Genomic DNA, 22,017 nt, shown 5'->3' with positions numbered 1-22,017 from the left:
CTGTGAGCAGACTGGGAGGATTTCCTTACGTGGTCCCAGGTTAAACCTGCCAGACTTGCGTTTGTCTTTTTCTTGCAGCAGGCGGTGTTGACTTGCGTGCAGCTTGCCATCAGGTCCACCTCGGCGCTGCCTGGACCAGCGGTGTTTCAGCAGCCCTCTTCCCATCGCGTTGTTACAAAGCACGGTGTACCCACCTACCTGTGCCTGCAGAGGCTGCCGTCTTATCATGGAGTCATTTAGGTTGGAAAAGACCTTTAAGATCGTGGAGCCCAACTGTTAAACCATCTTCTCCATGGAGGTAGGGCAGCCAAGCCAAGCCAGGCAGAGGACCCTTCCCCAGGTGCTCAGCCCCAGTTACCTGCTCCTGGCCTGACATGCAGAGGGCACTGGGCTCTTCTTGCCGCTGTAGCATCCCGCAGGGCAGGCCTGGCAGGCGGGGAAGCAGCCCCCTGCCCTCCCACACCCGCTCCCTGAGCAGCCAGGCAGGTGGAGCCGCTTGTGGGCTAGTGCTGGCCTGTTACTGGGGTGCAACAGGAGGCAGTGCCCTGGAGCAAGGAAGCACGCCACAAAGTCAGGGACTTTGCAGGAGCCAGCAGGCTGTACTGCTAGCACTGCCGTGCCACACTCACCGCTTCCCTGTCTTAGTGTCCCAGGCTCCCTCTTTCTCCCAGTCAGCCAGAACATGGACACACAAGTGAGAACGCAGCAACACAAAAGAGGACAGGCATGCAGTGTATTGATTTCAACCGGCAATTTCACGTTGACCAGCAATTTCAGTTATTGGTGGTGTTTGCCCACGTGCAGGTACTGCTCTGCAGGCTGCATGCTGCCCTGTTCCCGAAGGCTGTCAGCCCAGGCAGCTGCCGTGCCCCACGGCAGGCAGTGCCTCTGCAGCTCGCTGCTGGCAGCAGATCTGAACGAGAACGTGTCCACAAACCCAAGCGGTTTTCCCACAAGGACAATGACAACAAAGTAACGCCTGCACTCGGCGCAGCACCAGCGCGGGAGGCGGTACGCAGAGCTGTCGGGGTTTTGTTGCAAATCGCTGAGCATTGGTGGTGTAACGCACGCCCGTTGCGGTGACGGCTCTTGGCTCAGATGCGGCAGGCAGGTATGACTGCTAATGTGCTCCATGGGGAATATTTGCTGCTTTATCTCTGGGACTGGGAACATCTGTCCCTCCCTCCCAGTCTGCCTGAGATGGGGATGAGTACTCTTGCATTTTCTACCACAGCCCTGGGGTTAGGTAAGCAGCGCGTAGATGCAGGTTATCACAACACATCAGGTGACAGTGGCTTGGTGGAAGCCCCCGTTCCTCCAGGCAGACACCTGCTGATAAACCGGGGTGAGAGCGAAGGAAGGGAGCACCCAAAGGAGCTGGCAATAACGTCCATGCTCTGAGGTCCTGTTCTGAATGGAGACAACACCCCTTCCAAAAGGGATTATGATGGGTCACACTAGTCTGGGGAGGACCAGTGGTGAGGGAAGGGGTTTACTGGCAGCTCTCTAATAGTCGGAGACAATTAAGAAAGTAACGGTGATCTCCACTGTCAAGTGACTGAGAGACTGTTCCCAGCTGAGTACTGCTTGGAAATTTGAGATCTAATTAAAGCAGGCCTTGGATCTCATCATTCTTCCTGCACGCCTGGGACAATGAAATACTGACTTGTGCATCTGTTCTGTATGTGTACTTGATGCAAATAAGGAAGAAGTCTGTAAATACATCAAAAACCATACTTTATTTTATGTATAGCAATACAATTTACATATTAAATAACACTATAATAGAATGATTTGATATAGTTTAACATAACAAAAAGAAGATTCTTCAAGTTACAAAAACCCCCCAAACAAAAAACCAAAACCAACAAAAAATCTCCCTCAAAATACTCCCTCCCACCCTCTCCCCAAACCAAACACCACATTTTTTTTTTCTGAATGGATCAATGAGACAAACGTATCCAGTGACTGGCTAAGTCTAATTCCTATTGCACACACTGACAATGGAATCAAAAAAAAAAATCCAACTTTCACAATCACTGCCCCAAATAAATGACATGTGTGGAAATCTTTTTTGGAGTGTGATGATGGGTGTCTCACTGCCTCGATACACAGAAGGTATGTATTCACATAGCCACCACAGAACTAGGAAGGAGGTGAAACTAGAAAAAAATTAGCTTTATATGAAAATATAAAATTCTATGATTATATACCATAGATACAAAGTTCCCAGAAGATGCTTATCCAAGCAACAAAATATTTACAGTTTTAATGATTTTGCTATTTTAAAAATGAAGGAAAAGAAAATAGGAGTACACATGAATGCTTCGGTCTTTAGAAACAATGGCTGCTTTCTAGTTTCAAATGTTCTAACAAAACAAAAAAAAGTCACTACCCCAAATGTTGGAGAGTTGTGACATTGTATAAAATCGACTATCTCCTTTTTTGGAGACGTTTATTCTTAAAACTCAAGACATTTTTCTTGAAATTAATTATCCTCTGTAGAAAATGCTTCCCTTTGCAAATAGTTAACAAAACCACTAAAAACAGTTTAACAGCTAAGACAAAGTGGAGGCCAAATCTCTTCATTACAGTTCCTTCTCTCTCTATTTTTGCATTCCTTCTCCTTTGATAAGTAAAGCCAATGTAGTTCACATTGTTAGAATGGCAACAAAGAGAAGAAGAGCAAAGGGGTAACAGTAAGAGTTGAATTACGTCTGTAAAAAAAATAAAAAGTAAAAAGAAAAAAGAAGCAAAGCAATGCAGTGGATCAACAAATAGGCATTTTCCCTTCATATAAAAATTCACTGGCACCATTTGAACATAAACTTCAGAACACAAGATCTGATGTCAAAAGACATGAATTTGAGAGACTGCTAAATCTTTAAGACAACTACTTTTTAATTTATTTTTTTTTTAAATTAAGTTGGTTTTGTTTTGCTGAGAATTAGTAGTATGTATCTTTGGTAGAATCAATATCTATATTTTTAGCTTTTAAATAAAATATATCAGCTTAAAAAAAGATTAATAAGAAGGCAGTTGTGCTGTGTCATAAAGATTCTTCTCCTAATGTTCCAATGTATCACTCTGGATTCAAGCAATTCAAGCAGTCAGAAACTGGAAAAACAACTGAAATTTTGCAGATCCTGTAAATGATTCCACTAACCTAGAACAGACCCACAGTATGGAAACAGTCACACACAAGAAGCAGTTTAAAGGTTTCAGATTTTTCTTTTTCCTGTTCCTAAACTAATATTTGGAAACAGACACTGTGAAATACTAAGGACAAATGCTGTTTAAAATGAACGTTTCTTAGACCTTGGTCCTGCAGAAGAGTTGAGGCTTAGCCCGCACACCTGAGCAGTCCCACTGGCTCTCCCAGACCTTCCTAGTGATGCCAAGTTCATGTACAGGGGCGTTTGCAGGATAGGGCATTCATCTGAGACTGTCACCCATTTTAGATGTTAAGATGACACAGCAGCTTTCCAAGCATTCCCTCTTGGAAAGCTTGCCTGCTCTTATGGGCTCAAAGCATAGAAGTCTTTTGTGACTTTCACATGGTCTACACATGCAAGACGTGGAGAAACAATATTTTCTAAATGTAGACACAGATATACATGTGTACTTCAGTCCTTTCTCTCCTTATTTCTCAGGGCTGGTGCTGAGGACCACATTTTATAGTGATGGGATAGACTCAGGCTCTCTTAATTCACAGGCCTGCACATTGTCTGGGAACTTCTGATGCATGAAAGACATCCCGGCCGAATGCCACGGGGTGGTTGCAGTGCGGGGGGTGGTGTGGCAAAAGTTGTGATGCACAGAGTGGGGCTTTGGCCAGACACTCCGGAGAGCATCTCGGCACAGCAGTATGAGTGCACACCCCTGAACATGCACTCGCTCCTTCTGCCAGTGTCGCTCAGCCCCAGGGAAAGGGTGCCAACCCCTGTGAGAGCAGAACCGCAGCTGCTTACAGTGGGATAGACCTGGCTCTTCCATGCTTTTAATCCTGACCTTCACAAGCAATTCCTAGCTTCATCCACTTCCAGCCTAATGCATCACTATCATCTTTCGGCTATCTGACTGTCAACACAGCGCTTAACACACAGCTTGACCCCCCCTTAAGAAAAAAATCCATGGAGAACTCAAAGAACATCAGTGTAAATTCTTTCCCCATGGATTAGACCCCAAGCAGGTATCACAGGTGTGGGAAAATGCCAATGCAAACGCATGGATTTCCAAAGCACCTGCCGAAGTTCAAACCCCACAGCCTTCTTTCATTGATTTTTAAAACTTGTGAGAAGGTAAGGGATTAAACCAAGGATATTCAGGCAGTGTGTCATGAACCACAGTTATCTTCCATCACGCCAGTGAAATGAAAAGTAATCAGCTGAAAGTACTGAACAAATGCAGCCCTCTTGATGCCTGCAGTAATCTTTGTGTCACTTAGCTCTTGTCAGGGCTTGGATTCTTAACTTCTCCCTACACCTCCCCAGGAACTTAAATTACTTCAGCCTGAACTGATCCAACTCATCAGAGTCCCTCCGTGCTACCAGCTGGGATTGCCTGGGGCCAGGATCACTACTGGGGGTGCAAGTGGGGGCTCCCCGGCCTCTAACGCTGATGCACACTGGCCAGCAGAACACTCAGCAGAGCCTTCCAGCCCCTGCAGGCAGCACTACTTGAAAACTTACTTAATTCTCGTTACTGGGGTGTAGGACTGGAAAGCCAGCCTTACCTCCTCCCAGACATTAACTGACTCCCTCCTCGGTACCAGGTTGTCCCAGTGCAACGGGGATCCAAACTAACAAGCAATCTTTTGAAACATTTTGCACATTTTTTTATTTGGGCAAGCTGTTGCTGGACACGGGATTTCCTTACTGAAACCATGGATGTATTATACTGTTCAGCATTAGCAGTTATTTGGATAACTTGTATGGAGGGATTCAACAAACTGAGAAGTAAAAAGTGACTGTGTAAAAGGTTGCTGATGAATTCTTGAATACTTTGGTGTTGAATTAATCAAGTGTATCATACTAGGAAGTCTTTCCCTTATTAAAAATAAAAGGCCAGATGTTAGCACATACCAGTTTGCATAGCTCCTCTGCTCCCAGCGAGACCATATCAGTTTGTACCTCATGAGGCTCTCAACTAAAATACCTACTCTCAATATAATTTTAAGCAGTTCGCTTTCAGCTTCCTTGCAAATGAAAACGCACAGAACCTTGCCAAATCTCTGTATTTCCGCAAGACTGGACTGGCAGAAATTAATAGGTTCAAATTGAAATGAAAAAAAAAAAAATACACTGCAACATTTTGACAAGTCCTGAAAACTTACAATGTGTGCTTTGTGCAGTTGAAATTTAGAAGAAACTAATGCCATATATAAGGGATAGTGCCTTTAACTGTATACCAGACGTCAGGATGGTTGAAATGATGTAGTTCCTTCTCAAGGCAGATGCAATAACCCCTCCCTACTCAGCCAAGCTATGAAGGACATGATTAGCTTTAATTTTCAGGAGAATTAAGTATGTACTTCTTTTGTTAAATAGGGATGGACCTTCTTGAACTGCAACCAAATACAAAGGAAAAGGGAGCCAGTGAGGATGTATACTTAAATGCTCCAAAGAATAATTCGGTTATTTCTATAATCTGGAGGAAAACATTTTATTGGTGCGGGAGGGAAAACACAATAAGCTAGGTTTGTGCTAAAGAATTAGTCTGGCAAAAAAAAGAGGGAGAATGTAACTTTATAGGTAGTTTTTTTATTAGTTTGCTTCACCAGTAAATATGGATCAGTACTTTATGTTTTAGCACTAAAGTATGAAAATTACACACCTGTAAAAATGGCATCTAACAGTTATGGAATTAAGAAACGCCTGTCATCATGTAACATACCATTAGGTGTGAGGTCATATTCAAGAAATAGTAAGGAAATTAATGTGTTTAAAATATTGAATAGCTTAGTAATGTAAAATATTGCTACCTTCAATATATCTGAAAACAGGTCTGACTTTGGGTTGTAGTAGATTTCTCACTGTATTGGCGCTGATGAGAATAAAACCAAAACACTTTCCCATCATATGGCTGGTTAAAAACTAAAATCAACATTTTTCTGAATACATGGGGAAACTTCCAAATTGTAAATTCAAAACCTATCACTGCGTCCCACGCATGAATTGCATCTAATTTATAATCATAGTGTATGTAATTTATATATTCCATGTGAAGCAAGTCTTAGGCATGTCTGTGTACAAAACAGCAATTTGAAACAATACAGAAATAATTGTTTCAGCTCCACAAGGCTATTACACTTCCACTGTAGCCAATAATCACCTGCTATGTTTTGTCAAGAAAGGATGAACACTGCTCATCCACTCCACTGGAATGCAGAATACCGTTACCAAAACGGTGACATGATCATTAAAATAATAAATATGGTATGAAGGGGTACAGTATCTGTTGTAGAAAGAATCCATCTGGCCTAGCATTCAAGATTTAAGATTCGAGGGTCACTGTAGTTAGCAAAAGTTCACTGCATTTAAACAAAACAGAAAAAGCATATGTTTGTTGTCATGGAATGTCACATCAGGGCTTGTCTTGTATTAGAATATTATAGGCAGTAACACTGATCATATAGTGCAAACTAGATAAAATTGCGTTTCACTGTGTGAAATAAACAGAGGTGCAAATGCTCAGTAGGATACCATTAAGACATAAAATGGCAAAAAATAAATATCAAAACTTTTATCAGTGTAAAAAAGTAATTGGGTTATTGTATAACCTAGAGTCTGGCAAAAAAGGCCTCAAAAAAGTTCACTCAGTCTTCAGAAGTTCTACAAATTAAGTGCCTTTTCAGGTTTCCAATTAGACAAGAGACTCCATGCTTTCTGCGGGATCAGATTCGTCACTGGCCATCACAGCACCATTTTTGTCCAGTGTCATGGGACCATTTCCATTTTCCTTAGTGCTGACCAAGCTTAGCATTGCCTTATAAAGAAACTGGTACTGTTCCTGGAAAAGAAAGGACAAATTACTTCAATCCTTTTAAGTGTACAGAAACGAGTGGCACTTAAATTTGGCATTTCCAGGAAAGGTCGTGGATGTTCGTTACTAGACACACACACAGCAACGAAAAAGACTCAGAGAGCAATTGCCTCTGTTAATCTAGTTTAACCTTGCCAACCCAAAACTCCAGTTTTGTGTAAATTATATTATTCCTGATATATTATTAAATACTACAGGAGGGAAGGATGATACCTGAGCCCGGAGCTCATCCCCAGGTTGTTCCCCCGTACGAGCAGAGCTATGCACGCCGAGGCAAGGGTGCTGCTCTTGCTGCAGAGTGGAGAGCCCCTCTGCTGAAGCCTGATCTCCCTGCAGCTCTACCTGCCCTGCTGCAGCCCTTCAGATCACAACATGCCAGGTTTGAATAGCACAGCTTAACCTTCCAGGGCTGGCAGGGGGGTGATGACAAGCGGAAGGTCCTTCTCCGCTAGGGCTGCCCATACAGTGGCCCCCTATCTCTATGAGAAATAAGCCAAACTGCAAATCAGAGACGTACACGGTGGGACTGAGGTTTATAACAAATGACAACTGTACAAAAAAAAGCCCAAATGCAAATTCTGCTTTGCAGCATGCAGTATGGCTTGATAACATATGCGATGTGTGGTTTAGTTCATGCTTTTGGTCTCAGATGAAAACCTTGTAAACTATCCATTTATATTCCATTTAAAGACTTACAATGTCTGTAAATACTCCAGGCCGCATAAGATTTATCATCTTTGCCACCTGGAAAACATCAACAGCATTTTCATTCTCCAGCTGCTGGGACAGAGTGGTAAGGGCACATAGCGTTCCCGCTGACACAGCTCCATACCTGAAAAACCACACCAAAATGAGAAGTTACTCAGAAACGTACCTGGGCACCGACACAGAGCCATGAAAATGTTGATAGAGTCTTATTTGATTACTGTAGTTCATCTTTGTATCTATTAAATGCTTGTTTTATAACTGGCTAATTTTTAGTCATTTTAATTTGCAGAAGAAATTGGATGGTACACCCGTCATCTCAGGATATCTGCAGTACTCAACACAAAAAACTCCATCAGCAGGAGAACGTGAGCCATTTAAAAATACCCAGCCTGGAGCCTGTCACACGGAAATCAGTTCTCACATGCCACATGTACTGAAAGCATCTGCATTATAGTTGAGCGTATTTTAAATTCATTAGTGTGAGCTCAAGCAAAACATAAATGATTAGAAAGAAATGAGACTTCGCCTCTTCCTCCACATCTGACAATTACAGAAAACTAACATGGATTTGAGGTGCTCACAAGTAAATGGGGCACATCTCAGCATCTTCCTTAGGTCTGATTTATTGGCAAAAGGCAACATCCCTGAGCTGGGCACCCCAGAGACATTACGGATTCTGAAGAGTTGAGCTGTGCTGTCATTTAATAAGAACCTGAGCAACGGTTATTCATCAGGAGCGTGACTCAACGTGTCCTTGAGATACTGGTCAGGTAGAAATCTTACTGCTGCTAAAACTGTGGGTATGCTTGAATCGTACGTGCAGTGGCGAGGCACAGCGTAACGGAGCCATAGGAACAGGGGCTCCTAAGTGCTTCTGAGGAGCCTCAGCTGTCCTCTGCTCTCCCAGCACTCAGGAGGCTGAAATTCTGTCCTGGCTGTGCTATGGGTCTGCTCTGTGAGTTTGAGAAAGTCTGTGTCTAAATGTCGCCACCTGTAAAAGGGGACATCGGTGCTGACTTGCTCTGTAAACCTTTTGGAGAGCTATACAGGAAAACTTAAATAATCGGCAAGTGCTGCAATGCCATCTGGTATCATAAGATTACCACTACGATTTTTTACAACATTCCTGTGGAAATTGAGACATATGCTGACTTAATTTCATATGATTTTTGCAAACTCAATTTGCCTAGAAATGGGAAACAGAAATCAGATAACAATAGATCTGCTATATTGGATGAAGTCTATAGCAGAAGAAGCAGAACCGTATACATGGCTCTGCCTGATCATCTATAGGGATGGCGGACAAAGTGGCTGGTGGATGTGCCTGATGGGACACAGCTAAATGCCCCTGAGGGTCTAACAGCATCATTTTCACTTGGGCTGATAACCTCCGGCTCCCAACAACATGAAGGCTTTTCTCATGGAAAATTATGCAGAAAATCTTTATCTAGTTGCCTACATATGGGCAGTTATATTTAAAAATCTTGACAACTGCCTCAAGTTGGAATTTATGAACTTCTTTGAAATATCGTTATCAAGTTCATCCCACCATGTACTGCCTAAATACCACATACATTTAGTATCTGCAAATTCATATATTTGGAATTAATCTGCAGTTGTAATTATTAGTGGATTAAGTGATATAGTTGTTACATGTAGTAAAGGGAAATTTTCATTTTCAGCCACATTTGCTTAGGCTCCAATGAAAAGCAGAATCCACATTATGTATTAGGCATAAAAATAAAATCATTGAATATGACAAATAAACCAAAAAAGCAATTTACAGAAAGAATGACTCAGCACTGTTAGGAGGGAATGCAATTTTGTTTTTTTTTTTTTTTTTCTTCTGTCTAGCATGAAATGCCCAAATCAATAATGGTTCTAATTCTGTAAAACATAATCTTAAATACTGCAAGAGTAGCAAAACCTCACTTCAGACTACTCAAAACATGAATATTAAAACTAGCCTGAAATTAATCAGTCCTGGCAAAAGGCAACAGAGCTTACACTGTGCATTAGCAAGGCAGGAGATGGTGGGAGAAAAACTACTTGCTGCGGCCCAAGGCACCATTTGCAGGAGTCAGTTGGGAAAAACCTGTTGCAGCAGCAACACGCGGGTGCGAGGTGGAAGCTCACTCAGCAGCGCGAAGACTGATCTGACTGCTGACATACTAGAGCATGGTAACAACATTTTTGCACAGAAGGGGAAGATTCCCAAGATTTTCCCACCAATTCTGTTTTGTAGCAATGACAAAAGGTCTAACGGGCGGAGCGCAGGGGGGCTGCAGGTACAGAAGTAGTTTTTGCTGGCTCAGTGTTCGCTCTAAGGGCAACTCAAGCAGTGGCAGAAATTGGGCTTGCTTGGGATTTTAATGTTGGAATGACGCCAGGAAGCACTCTGCCCACCGGGAAACAGTCCCTCCAAAGACAGCCTGTCAGACCCGGGCTCCAGCTCCACTACAATGGCATTTTGCAGCTCCATAACGTGTGCAAAGTAATAATATGCAATGCAATATTTAGCGCCCTTTGTAACTGGGCATTCAAACACAGCTGGCCAGTCAATGCTCACCACTGCACTACAGCAGAGACAAGTGCTGGGACACGCTGGCCCTCTGCTAGGGGCTCCCTCCCTCCCTCCCGGTGCCATATGGGCCCCTTGAGTGTTTTTGGGGAAGCAGATGGAGGAAAAATAAATCTCCTCTCAGAAAACCTGGGCCCTTTATCACAAGATACTTCTGCTGATCATCCTGAGACACAGCTGAGCTGAGCTTGCTCTGTTTTACCTGGCACATTAAACCCCAGCTGTTAGACAGGAGCTCAGGCTGTTTTGAAACTGGTTCCATAAGCCCATATTGGGCTGCTTAGAGCCCTGTCTAAACCAGGGCTCTGCTGGGTTCCAAAACAGGTTGTAGGATTTGTTTGGGATACTTCTGGGTGCAGAAGAATCCAAAACGCTTACAAAGCAAACAGCCTCACTTTCTGAGTCCATCTAAGATTATGACCAACATAAAATCTACGCTAAGCAAAATGTGCTTGTCCTCAGATGCCAACTGAAAACTCATCCCTGGAAGATTAAACAGTCTGATCCTCTTCCCTAGACAACTAAACCCCATCTGCTCCATGCGAGAATGGACAACATTCCTAACAAGCGTGCTGTAACTGAGTAACCTGCACATAAATGGGAGAAAAGAGACGACATACTCATCATGAACTATGGTGGGGCCATCCCTTGTTAAGGCCTCTTCCTTGATTACATTGATAAGTTCAAAGGTACTGCTTATGGGAGCATCTGGGTTTGGCCATTTAGGACACTGAAAGTGGCGTACTTCCAGAACGTAGTCATCCTGCAATGAAACACCAGCCTGGGCATTAGCTATTTAGTTTCACATTCATCCACTCCAGGTAGAAAGAGGGAAGATCCTCACTACAATCTGAAGAGATACCATCTTCTTTTATACAGAAAGAAGAAGACACACAGCTCTGGCATCTCTGTAACAGTGAACACCCCAAAATAATGTAACTTTAACAAAATGTTTGATTGATAAAAGATTTTGTATTTGAGTTCAGGGCTTATATCCACATAAACCTCTCAGAGCCCTTATGGCTCAAAGTCAAACAAGAGGAGAGCAACCGAGGAATTTAAACCTAAAAGGACTTGCAAATTAATGTCTTGCAGCAAAATCCAGCTGCAATCTGGATAGATAACTAGAGGCAGGTTTATAGTTCAGAAGAGGTGTACTTACATAAAACCCCTTAATTAAGACCCCCAAACAATGAAACTATAAGTGGTGAATTTTATAAGCAGAAATAGGACAATAAACCTTTGTGTACTTTACAAAGAATAATTGAATCTACTTTTGTGATTTCAAAATGAAAAATCAATGTTATCACTTTAAAATAAGACAATTAATACTACAGTCTCAATAGCTAAAGGAATCTACCTGGAAGTAGAAGATGTGAGAGAGAAAGGGGCCAACGAGAATACCTTTCCCCCGTGAGCAACATGCACGCACATGCATTTACAAGTAAAACCTTTTCAGAACTGTTTCTGAACTCTGAATTCTTCTTCCATATTTGAATTACGTCAATAACGTTTTGATGAAAAGCCAAGACCCACATTTGGAGGTTTATTTTACCTGGGTAGCTTCAAGGATAAAGTCATGGATGATAATTTGCTCTTCGTTAGAGAGGCACAGTCTGTCTTTGCTGATAAGGGTCACAGTAAAGGCCTCACAGTTCATGGATTCCTCGCGACTTGGCCAGTACACAAACTCATCTTCTGCCTGGAGGAATGAAACAACACACTACTGCAGCCTTTCAGATACCTTCTGTGTGGCTGAAAAATCCAGTGGATCAAAAAACTGGTTTGATAAATAGAGATGGTTGAGAGCTGACCTTTACAAACCATTTCTGTCTAAACCAAATTTACTGTTACAGTAGGCAGTAACCCTGCCAGATCCTTCCTTTGTGTGTCCAAACAGGTAACGTCTGCTTTTTAATTGGTTTCATAGGGAAATAGTTATCTTCGCTCACTCATACTTAACCTTTATATTGCATCCCAGGCTTTATTACCTCCTGCTGACACAGTTTTGTGTGAAATTCAGATATCTGTTTAGAAAAAAACTAATTGACCTTTAAAAATTAATTGCTTATTATTTTTAATTTGTGTTTATTGTAGTCTAATGCAAAAATTCAAGGTCTGTGATTCAGATCTAGGTAGAAGATTGATGGAAACTTATGTAGGGCTGGAATTTTAAGAGCGAGGTGGGGAGTAAGGAGGAAGGAAAAAACCCAAATATTCTTAGCCTTGAAAAAACCCACTGTCTTAACTTAATGCAAGTTCTCCAGCAAAACTCCTCTACTGAAGGGACGCTGCAAAACCTCAGTGAGACTGTGAATGATGGAAGAGGCTCAGTGCTGGAGTAGCCTAACTGACAAGATGTAGATAACATACTGTCAAAGCTATTCTTTAAAAAAGAACTGCAAATTCCTAATTTATTGCAGAGAAAGGAAATTAGGCTCACCACATACATGCAATGCCTGTTTCTCCTCCTGCCTTCAGGGGTCTCATGTCCCTGCAGCGTAAGCACAGAAGCTACTCTAGCAGCACGTACAGCACTGCAACGCCTGCGTCTCTGAGCAACCCAAGTTTTACTCATGAGAGAACATGAACTACAAACCCACTTCATCCTGCTGCCGTCATGAGCCTGTCTTTAAACCCAAGTTTGTTTCTGTGGGCCTGGAGCCTTGATGCGCATGATGTGCAAGATACCATTGAAATTTGGGCCTTAAATGTTTATTGTGGAAATGGGACGTTGTCCCAAGTCCTTCAGAGTGCCTTGATGATTCTGCCCTTAGCTGATGATAAGCAGAGGCACCAGCAAGCAGTGCAGTATCGCTGAACGCCAGGGAAGTGACCTGTCCTGCCACGTGGCAGGTCCTCAGGCAGCAGGTAGCTTGCACTATCGTCTCGTCCTTTGGCATTATACACATTCAGCACCTTGACGCTGCCTCAGCCCCGTGTCACCCCTCCTGGCCAGCCAACACAACCCACACTGAACACTGAGCCAACGCACGGATGCAGCTGCCCAGCTGGCCAACCTCTGCTCTGGGAATGGGGAAGGCGAAAGCACGGACCAGGCGTCCTTGCAAGGGATGCGGCTGAGTCCAGCGTTTCCTCCTTTACCCTTTAACCGCTATTGTTCTGCAGAGCTATTTCATGTACTTGTAAAGACAAGATCAGCCTCTTCATTTCCACCTGACACACTTTCATTTCATTAGTGCTTTCTGATTCGATCGGATTTTTCCGAACACTCTTTGCCTTGCAGGGCCTTCAATCCCTTTCATCACACCACACACAGGAAGCATATTGACTGCTGCCTCTTTAGTAGCCCCTTAAGACTGCTGTTTTCTTGCTGCAATGAAGGTGGTTTCTCTTCCATTCTCAGCTACAATCGTCTGTTCACCTCAGTGATGTGTGTATGAAAGAACGAACCATTTAGTCCTTAATCCTTTTCAACGCGCTGTCTTGAGACATGCTAGTAAATCTGAAAGTAGCGATTACCACTTCACCCGGGTCTCCTTATTCTCTCTCTCTCTGTCCCATTATTTCCACCTAAATTAACATACATATTTGTTTTTTACTTTTATCAAAAATAGCATTTGTAACCTTGCACAGCTGTAGTCTTCGTAGCCTGAGTCTTAAGTCCCCGGGAAAATAAGTGACTATCCTACTGTCTCTTCTTTTATTTCTGCTCCTCTCAAAGTCCTCACCCATGGCCCTGGCCACTGAGTAACCTCAGCGCCTTGCACCCCGCCAGCCAGGCAGCCCTCAGAGGCTTCAGCTCAGGATGTCTTTCCCAGGGGGAAGTGCAGAAGGGGAGAGCAAAAAACCATGCCCCACATTTCAGAACTTTTTGTAACAAGCTTATGGCAAGGTTTGAGAAGGTGGCCCAAAAATTGGCTTTGCTTTTAACCAGAAAATAACCACAGCATGCAACGGAGTGACCCTGCACTGGTGCCCAGCTGGGTAAGCGACTGTGGGACTGCACAGGGAGATACACATTGAACTCACCAGGCTCTGGTTGTCCGGCAGCATGACAATGATCTGTGCATTGTGATCCCAGATCATTCGCCAGAAATCTTTAGTCGTATGTGGCAGTGGATGTTGGGTTATGATGAACTCATTACTCCTGTAGTAGCCCTTTTGCAGCAAAATAAACCACACAGTTACTTACTGCCTTCAATACTTTTAAAGCATTGATTTAATCTTTGGGGACACGTAACGACCCTACTTCATTTTATTCCACAATATTTTCACACAGACTATAATTTTATAACTCCATTTCCATTCTGCAGAGTCCCTGTTGTTTTCACTTACTCTAAACCCCAGTATTTATTGGACTGTATCTCATGGAAATACACATTCCATCTAAATGCGTCTTGTATTTAATTTTTTTAGGCAACAATCTTTAATAAAACACAGTTAATAGCTTTACATTATGGGGAAGGTGTTAAAATATCATCTGTTAATACACAGCCATTACGTACAGAATTAAGACAATTATAGGCATCTGGTATTTAGCACCTTAGAATTGATTTTACTTTGTAATTAGGTGTTGGCTTCCTCACCATGATATAAGAGGCATTAATGTAATCTGTTCCCTTCATTCCAGGCAGTGGTGCCAAGCCCACTCTAGCACGCTCAGCTATAAGATTAAAAAAAAAAGAGGGTGGGGGAGAAAAAGATCAAAGTCTGGTCATGGCACAGTGCAGAAAGTAAGAATTTCTCAGACGTTAACAAACCAAACAGTGTGCAGTTCCCATCTCCCGCAGGAGAAGGCCAGCACTTTAAGTGCGTTAAAGCATTGCCTGCTAACACAGGATATAAAAGAGAATGTTGCACAATATTCCCACAAGGACAAAGTAATTTCAGGAATCAAATTTTACTATAGCAAAGATTTTCACAGCAGGCTGAATTACCAAATAACAGTATATGCAGTGATAACAGGGGATTTCAGGTAATTCTTGACTGTAGTGTTCCATTTGTCTCCAGCAGCACACAAACCCAGCTGATTTATTTTGTTTTCCCTACCACTCCATAGCACTAACATCACTCACTCCTCCCAGCTGGAGGGTGAGAGAACCTCCAGAGACAAACTCCTTCCCTAATGGGTAACCACCCACAAGCATGTGTGTGTGTTCTTCAGCAGATCTGCACTTCTCTGTCTTTGAGGGCTGGGCTCAACAACATCCTCAACACAACTGCCAAGCCCCAAGCGCCCACCTGAAATTACTGCAGCTACGTGACACGAAGTGCAAATTCATAGAGAATATTTCTGCCCCGTTCACATCTCTTTCTAAGATATATCCTGATGACTTCCCTTTTTATTACCAAACTTCACGATGGACCACATCCCTGTGCCATGATTACTTTGGGCTGGCTTGGCTATCACTGGTCCTGTATGTCCTGTACTCTGGCTAACGTGACGGGAAAGATGCGCCCGCGATTGGTCTGTTGCAAATTTACACTGCTTGGCAGCCTTGCACAGATCCTGTATTAACGACTCTGAAACTGTGTCCTTGGGCACTACATACCCTCAAATCTGGGGAAGGCTCACACATGGAAACGTGAGTGTCTAACCGAATTACAAACTTGTGCCAATCCCACCAGGAGATCTCACCTGAGCTGGGAGTGGTATCAAAGTAATTCTCTCAGTATTCCATAGATTTGTCCCCTACCTAATTATTCAAATACTTAAGCACTTCAAATTAACATTTCACTTGAACAGTATATCTGGCTGACACTGTAACTATTTTCTTTTGTTCAGTTTCATCAGGGTAATTCTGAAAGACAAGACAGCTTGGTCTGAACAAAAGATTACATTTCTCCTTCCTAGTGGCTATGCCTTTTCATGCATAACCCCTGGACAATTAAGTACAAAAAGTTATGCTAGGCAGTAATCAAACCGAAGATGTGATCTTACATGGCACAACTGATGAGTTCCTGTTCTTCTCTTTGTTGCAGTCTTTCTGAGCACTGAAGCATTCCACGTATTTTGCATTACACTGTGTAACCAGCTGAAAGAGAATAAAGCAGTAAGTCAGTCCTCACTGTGCTCTAAATGAAAAGAGGAGGTTTCTTTGCCAACTCCTGCAAAGATGCATCAGTAGAAGAATAAACTGCATTGTTAAACTTGTTTAAGTACTCAAGGTGCCAATGGAAATCATCCTTTTCATACATGTTTAATGGATAAAAAGATCTCTGCAGCTCTCATCTTCGAAACATCCTGAAAATGAAGTTCCATCAAAATGTATTTTCACAGAACACGACATTTCGTTATCTCTGAGAGTATATTTCAAAGGCTTGCAGATATGTTCAGTCAGAAGCAGGTCTCAAGGAAAAAAAGCTAGAAAAACAGAACAACAAAAACTTTTTTTACATTTTCTTCTAAAATAGAAGCCAGATCGTTCCTGCAGAATGTCTTTTTCTGCCAGGCCTCTGTGGAACCCACCATGCCAGCATCTGAGATCCGAGGCCATGGGTTACATTCTCTGGTTTGCCAAGTTCATTCTTGGCTACTTAGAGGCACAAAGAAAAGTCAGGGAGGCAGGTTTGTATTTGAATATTCCCCCAGTATATGGGGAAACAGAGCAGAGAGAGTGAAGGTGGGTTTTTCATCTCCTGCACTAGCAGCTCATTACTCAGCGTAATTTTATTCTAAGATGGTCGAACATAAACTACTGTACCAGGGCATGAGCACAAGTTATTTTCTGCCAGCTCTGTGGTAGCAGCAGAAATGAGAGAAAGATTTAATAATTGCTGCTGGTCACGTCCCAGTATCAAATGCACTCCAAACAAGATAGCACTCAACTCATCTATGTACTGGCGTAAGACCCATTAGAAGTTATGGGGTTTCTAAATACCTGTGCAACGTTGGCAGAGAAAGTAATTTCTGAAAATGGCACTTAAGGTTTTGAAATTTTGCCACGAGTCATCAGAAAACATCTTTATTCATATAGTTTAGTACGTTTGTAAAAGTGCAACACTTTTTTGGGGGGATAAGAAATCTTTTTCTCTTGCTGCATTTTGTGTGTGTGTGCATGCGCTTGCACTTGCTTCTTTAATTTAGTAATTAAGCATCTGGAATGTCTTGACTGATGGAGAAGTACTGAGTTTTCTACAAGTGAATTCAGAGAAAAGCCTGTTCATTTTTTGAATAGCTTGGCACCTGGTATAATTTAACAGTTTCTGTTCCTAGAGTAGTTATTAACTGAGTGAGTTTAGCTGTGAAAACAGATGTCACATATAATCTTCTTAAGATACATAGTCTCACAAAATATTTTTAAATGCATTCAAATAAAACGCAATCAGAAATCTTAGGTTTCAAATAGGAGATATGGGGAAAAAGAAGTTACTTTGGCCAGGATACAAACAGCTGTGATGTAGCAGGCAAAAGCAGTAAGCAGAGTTATTAGCGATGAGAAAGGCATATCGTGTTTCCTGGTCTCAAAATATTTTTCATTCTTTTTCTACAGTGCTGAAATCATAGGTGGTGCTAAGAACCTCATTTCATGTCTTTCTCCATATATATGTATGAGAGCCACAGTTTGGAGGAAGACTTCCAAGCCAAGCTAGCCACAGACTCGGGAACATCCAAGCCCCCTTGGGAAGAACAGGGAGACCAGCAGTACACTCCAAAGCAGTGCCCGTGCCCCTCTTCTCTCCTCTGACTTCAAGAGTGTTAGCACTCACTTCCAGCAGTGTGGCTAAGGCTGTTGAGGAGCGAACTTCTCAAGATGCTGTGCTGTGCTAATGAAGTGTTCTGGTTTGGTTCCTTATCTATGATAACTGACAGTGAAGATAGCCCTTACAGAAGAGAGTAGGGAAATTAAGTCCCTCTGGGTAGCAGTGATAAGCCTTACCTTGAACTGTTTTTCTAGTCGAGTCTTCCCTCCTATGCCAGGTATGAGGATGCTGTTAACGTAACTATGCAGCTGGTTTGCAGATACTTCAGTCTCCTTCCCAAGGATGGCTTCCAACAAGGCATCATGAATAAAAATGTACTGCTCCTAGAAAAACAACAGGATGTTAGGTAGGTGCTTGGAATAAACTAAAGAGCTGGCATTAACTGAGGGGTAGATCACACTAAAGGAAAGGGTGTGCAGAACAAGCTACCCATGCAAGTAGTGCCAGGCCCAGAACAAAAATTTACAAGCGTAGCACGTACAACTCTGATTAAGTCAAAAGCAAAATCTGAAGTTTCTGGTCTAGAAAAAAAAGAGATGTTCCAGTGCAAAAAAATGCCAGTGATATATTAATTTTTTCCAGGGATGTAATGGAAAAATCTATTTTCTTTCTGATTACAACATAAAAATGAACATGGCTTTAACTTTGACCCCACTACAATTTTTACCTCTGTCTGGACGAGGTAGTTGCGCTGTGTCCTGATATGTTTCAGGAAACCCAGGACATTAACTGTGCTTTTGTCTTTTATCTGTTGCAGCATACTGTCTATCACAATGTAGGTACCAGTTCTGCCAACACCAGCACTATAGAACACATAAGAGAAAACCGTGTAACACAGTAAAATGAAACTACGGATGAAAGTAAATGCTCACAACAGCAGAACAGAACTAAGCAAATAAATATTCCTGTTCATAGACTTTCATTCCCCTGCTAGCCCCAAACCATGAAAATTTCTCTGCAAAACATTTTGGTTTTCTGGGAATTTTACCAGGTATATATTCCCTCCCTTCTGTGGGTATCTGTGCTGCTAGGTGCGGATGAACAAAACGCAAGCCACCATACTGGTGGCACCAAAACTGGCTGGCCCCACAGGCCAGGGCAGTGAGGATCGGGCTGCCGTGGTCCTGGATTTCACGCTGTGGCTGTTCACATGGTCTGACACTTGGCTCCTGTCTCCACTGCTGTTATTACTGGTGTTGGCTAGAAGAAGCCATATGGAGATCCACCCTATGCCAAACTGGCACTGCCCTGGACCATCAAGGTTGCTCCAGGCTGTGGGGCTGCCCTGGTTGGCTTCAGCCTTGAGGTAAGGCTTAGGCTTCACAGGGGAGCTGTAATCCTGCTCTGGAAATGCAAGTGGTACGGGCACTATGGGCAGGAGTGAGGGGTCTAATCCTGTGGAGGCAGGACTCCTTACAGTGGAGGAGGGCAGTCCTGGGCCCAACAGAGAGGGCAGAGAGAGGAACTCTTCAGAGCTTCTCAGTTTCTGCTCAGGAAGAAGCTCTAACCCCCATCATCCCTCCTCTTCGCTACAGTACTGTACAGCCCCTTCACACAGTGATGAAGGCCACATCCCTTAACTTATCTAAGGGAAATCCTCGGTCAGTCGCAAGCGCTGGTCAACGTGAGCGTGGGTCAGTGGCAATCGCATGCCCAGGCGTCCGTGCATCCACACGGCTGGTTGCCAGCAGAGGTGATCCTGCCCTGCCCACACGCGGAATGGGCAGGCTACAAACAAGCTTCGAGCAGGGACCTTCACAACCACACCAGTGCGATGCTCAGCAGCTCAGTATCGCGACGCAGAGTTTTCTAATGCAACTGGGAAGCTTTTGCATCGGAGCTGTCATAAGATGTAGGCAAAGCAAGCTCAGGTCTGTCTGCACTCCATGGGGCTGGCACACTCCTGTATGAATAACTTACAGGGTCTGTCTTAGCTGGCATGTAAGAGCACACGCTGTGCACGAGGTATGCTTGGCACGAAGCAGTTATGGCACCCATCGTACCTGCAGTGCACCACCACTGGTCCCATGTCCGGGGTTCTGGCTGCGGAGGATCTCCTCACGAAGGTTAGCACAGGCAGGGCGTACTCCGGCACACCCATGTCAGGCCACTGAGTGTAGTGATACTGAATAACTGTTCTCTCATTCTGCCGCCCTTTGGGGTTTCCTTTCTGACCCTGCGTGCAAAATGTTTGCAGAAAGAAGTGAAAGATTACGGAAGAGAAGCAGAAAAAGGCACTTGATCCTACTGGCTTGCTCAGCTGAGAAAGTGCTGGACTCTAACAGAGGAAACCTTCTGCAGCTCTGCCTCCTGCTAGGTGGAGACAGAGTTCAAGGAAAAATACTGTGGGAACAGATAATAACAATAACAACTGTGACACCAAAGCAGCGGTGAACTTAAGAAAAAGAAATACAGGCTAAACCTTTCACTGGATTCCTTGTAATCCTGGCTTTGCTTACTTATGGCCCATCCACCTGCTATTCAAGCTGCCTATGCAAACACTGAGTTTCGCGGCTGTGTGCCTTGCATCCTACACAAGCCAGAAGGCACCTGGGTGAGAACGGTGAAGGCTTTACTCACCTTTTTCATCTTTGTGTTCCTGACTGTGAAGCGGCGCACAGTGTAGCAGGCGTGAATGTTTGTGCTCTTCAGTGTGACGATTATGTTGCCATACTCCTCGCTGTTCTCCGACGGCCAGTACTGATCGCATTTTCTCTAAACAAAGACATAGTTGGGTGGATTGGCAAAGAGTCTGAGCTGCTTCTTTATATTTGTGTCAAGAGCTTTTTAAAAAAGTAAAATCATAGCTATGTATCCCTCTTTGTGTTAGTTATATATTATACATCAGTATGTATCATCCCAAACCATTTAAAAACAAATTCTGCCCATGTGATTCAGGGAGGTGGAAGGAGCAACTACTAATAAACTAGAAAATCTCTTACTCTTCCTTTTTCAACAAGGTTTGTGATCATGACAATGATTCCAGTATTTTGTTCCCAAATCATTCTCCAGAAATCTTCAAAGGTAGACTTTAAAGGTCCCTGGGTAGCAATGTAGGCTTTTGCTTTGTTGTAACCCTTCAAAGAAAACCATAATGCCAAGTGAGATGAAAGCAACACCGTGGCAGACATATTAATATTTTAAATGTAACAAAGAAAGGTGCCTTTCTTATTCAGAACAGCAAGGAATTTGTAGCGAAATTATCAGGTGAAGTTGGAAAACACAACCACTTTACAAGTGGCAATACTTCCTCCTTGTGGAAAGATTCAGAGTTAAAGAAGAAAAAACAATTCAAACAACTTACATCGACATAATTAGCATTAATGTAGTCACTGTGCTTAGAATCTTTTCCTGGTAAAGGCCTTAGCTTCACCCTGCTGTGATCATCTGCAGGATGAAAAACAGAGCAGAGAAGCATTAAGGAAACATTGTGCAGAACTACAGGTAAGCATCCCATTTCCTGCGTATTGGAGTAACCCTTACTAATACATGGAAGAAATTGGTCTTGGATTGGGTTCAAGAGGGAGATGAGAGTATCTGTTCTTGGTCATCTGCTTATGGAAGCAGGTCCTCAGTCTTCACATCCCTTAAAGTATGTGGATCATGCTGGGACAACTTCGCTTTAAAGGATGCTGGAGCCTCAGGAGCATGATCTCCGGGATCACCCCCGTCACACAGCACCGTGCGGTCCCAAGGGCCAGGGCACCCCAGGGCTCCATCGCACTGTGCGGAGGTGCCGGCTCGGCTCTCGCAGGCAGTAAAGCTGCCTTTGCTCGGCTCAGTGACTGAGCTCATCATCCTCCCCTTGACTGGCTCTGGGAGCTGAGTGAATGTCCTCACTCCACCACCCTCATCACACCAAGAGGACAGACTAAGTCACGCTCTTTAGCTCCTCTTTTTGTTCCACCCAAATGCTCGAATTCAGCTTCAATCAGAAAAAATGTGCAGTCCTTCCCCCGCTCCTGGGCAGCGGCATTGGGCTGGGTGGTGCTTCCAACACACACAGAGATGAGACA

The 22,017-nt window shown here is 43.4% G+C and overlaps 1 protein-coding gene across 1 annotated transcript in view; it reads right to left on the bottom strand.

Annotated features, from left to right (window-relative positions):
- Window positions 1-1,720: 1,720 nt before the first annotated feature.
- PTPRG (protein tyrosine phosphatase receptor type G) overlaps window positions 1,721-22,017 on the bottom strand; it is a 427,945-nt gene continuing 407,648 nt past the window's right edge. The window contains exons 17-29 of the mRNA XM_080382926.1: window positions 21,306-21,388; window positions 20,944-21,078; window positions 20,582-20,716; window positions 20,005-20,177; window positions 18,669-18,804; window positions 18,178-18,324; window positions 16,239-16,332; window positions 14,884-14,960; window positions 14,327-14,455; window positions 11,889-12,035; window positions 10,954-11,096; window positions 7,741-7,876; window positions 1,721-7,011 (exon numbers count right to left, since the gene is read on the bottom strand). Coding sequence (XP_080239052.1) covers window positions 6,865-7,011; window positions 7,741-7,876; window positions 10,954-11,096; window positions 11,889-12,035; window positions 14,327-14,455; window positions 14,884-14,960; window positions 16,239-16,332; window positions 18,178-18,324; window positions 18,669-18,804; window positions 20,005-20,177; window positions 20,582-20,716; window positions 20,944-21,078; window positions 21,306-21,388 — 1,682 coding nt within the window. The 3' untranslated portion in view covers window positions 1,721-6,864. The remainder of the gene's footprint in view (window positions 7,012-7,740; window positions 7,877-10,953; window positions 11,097-11,888; window positions 12,036-14,326; window positions 14,456-14,883; window positions 14,961-16,238; window positions 16,333-18,177; window positions 18,325-18,668; window positions 18,805-20,004; window positions 20,178-20,581; window positions 20,717-20,943; window positions 21,079-21,305; window positions 21,389-22,017) is intronic.

The sequence above is a fragment of the Falco punctatus genome, assembly GCF_963210335.1.
Source record: "Falco punctatus genome assembly, chromosome: 4".
In the NCBI taxonomy this organism is placed as follows: domain Eukaryota; kingdom Metazoa; phylum Chordata; class Aves; order Falconiformes; family Falconidae; genus Falco; species Falco punctatus.
Note: the sequence above shows the minus strand (reverse complement) of the source record. Positions and strands in the feature narration are given on the sequence as shown.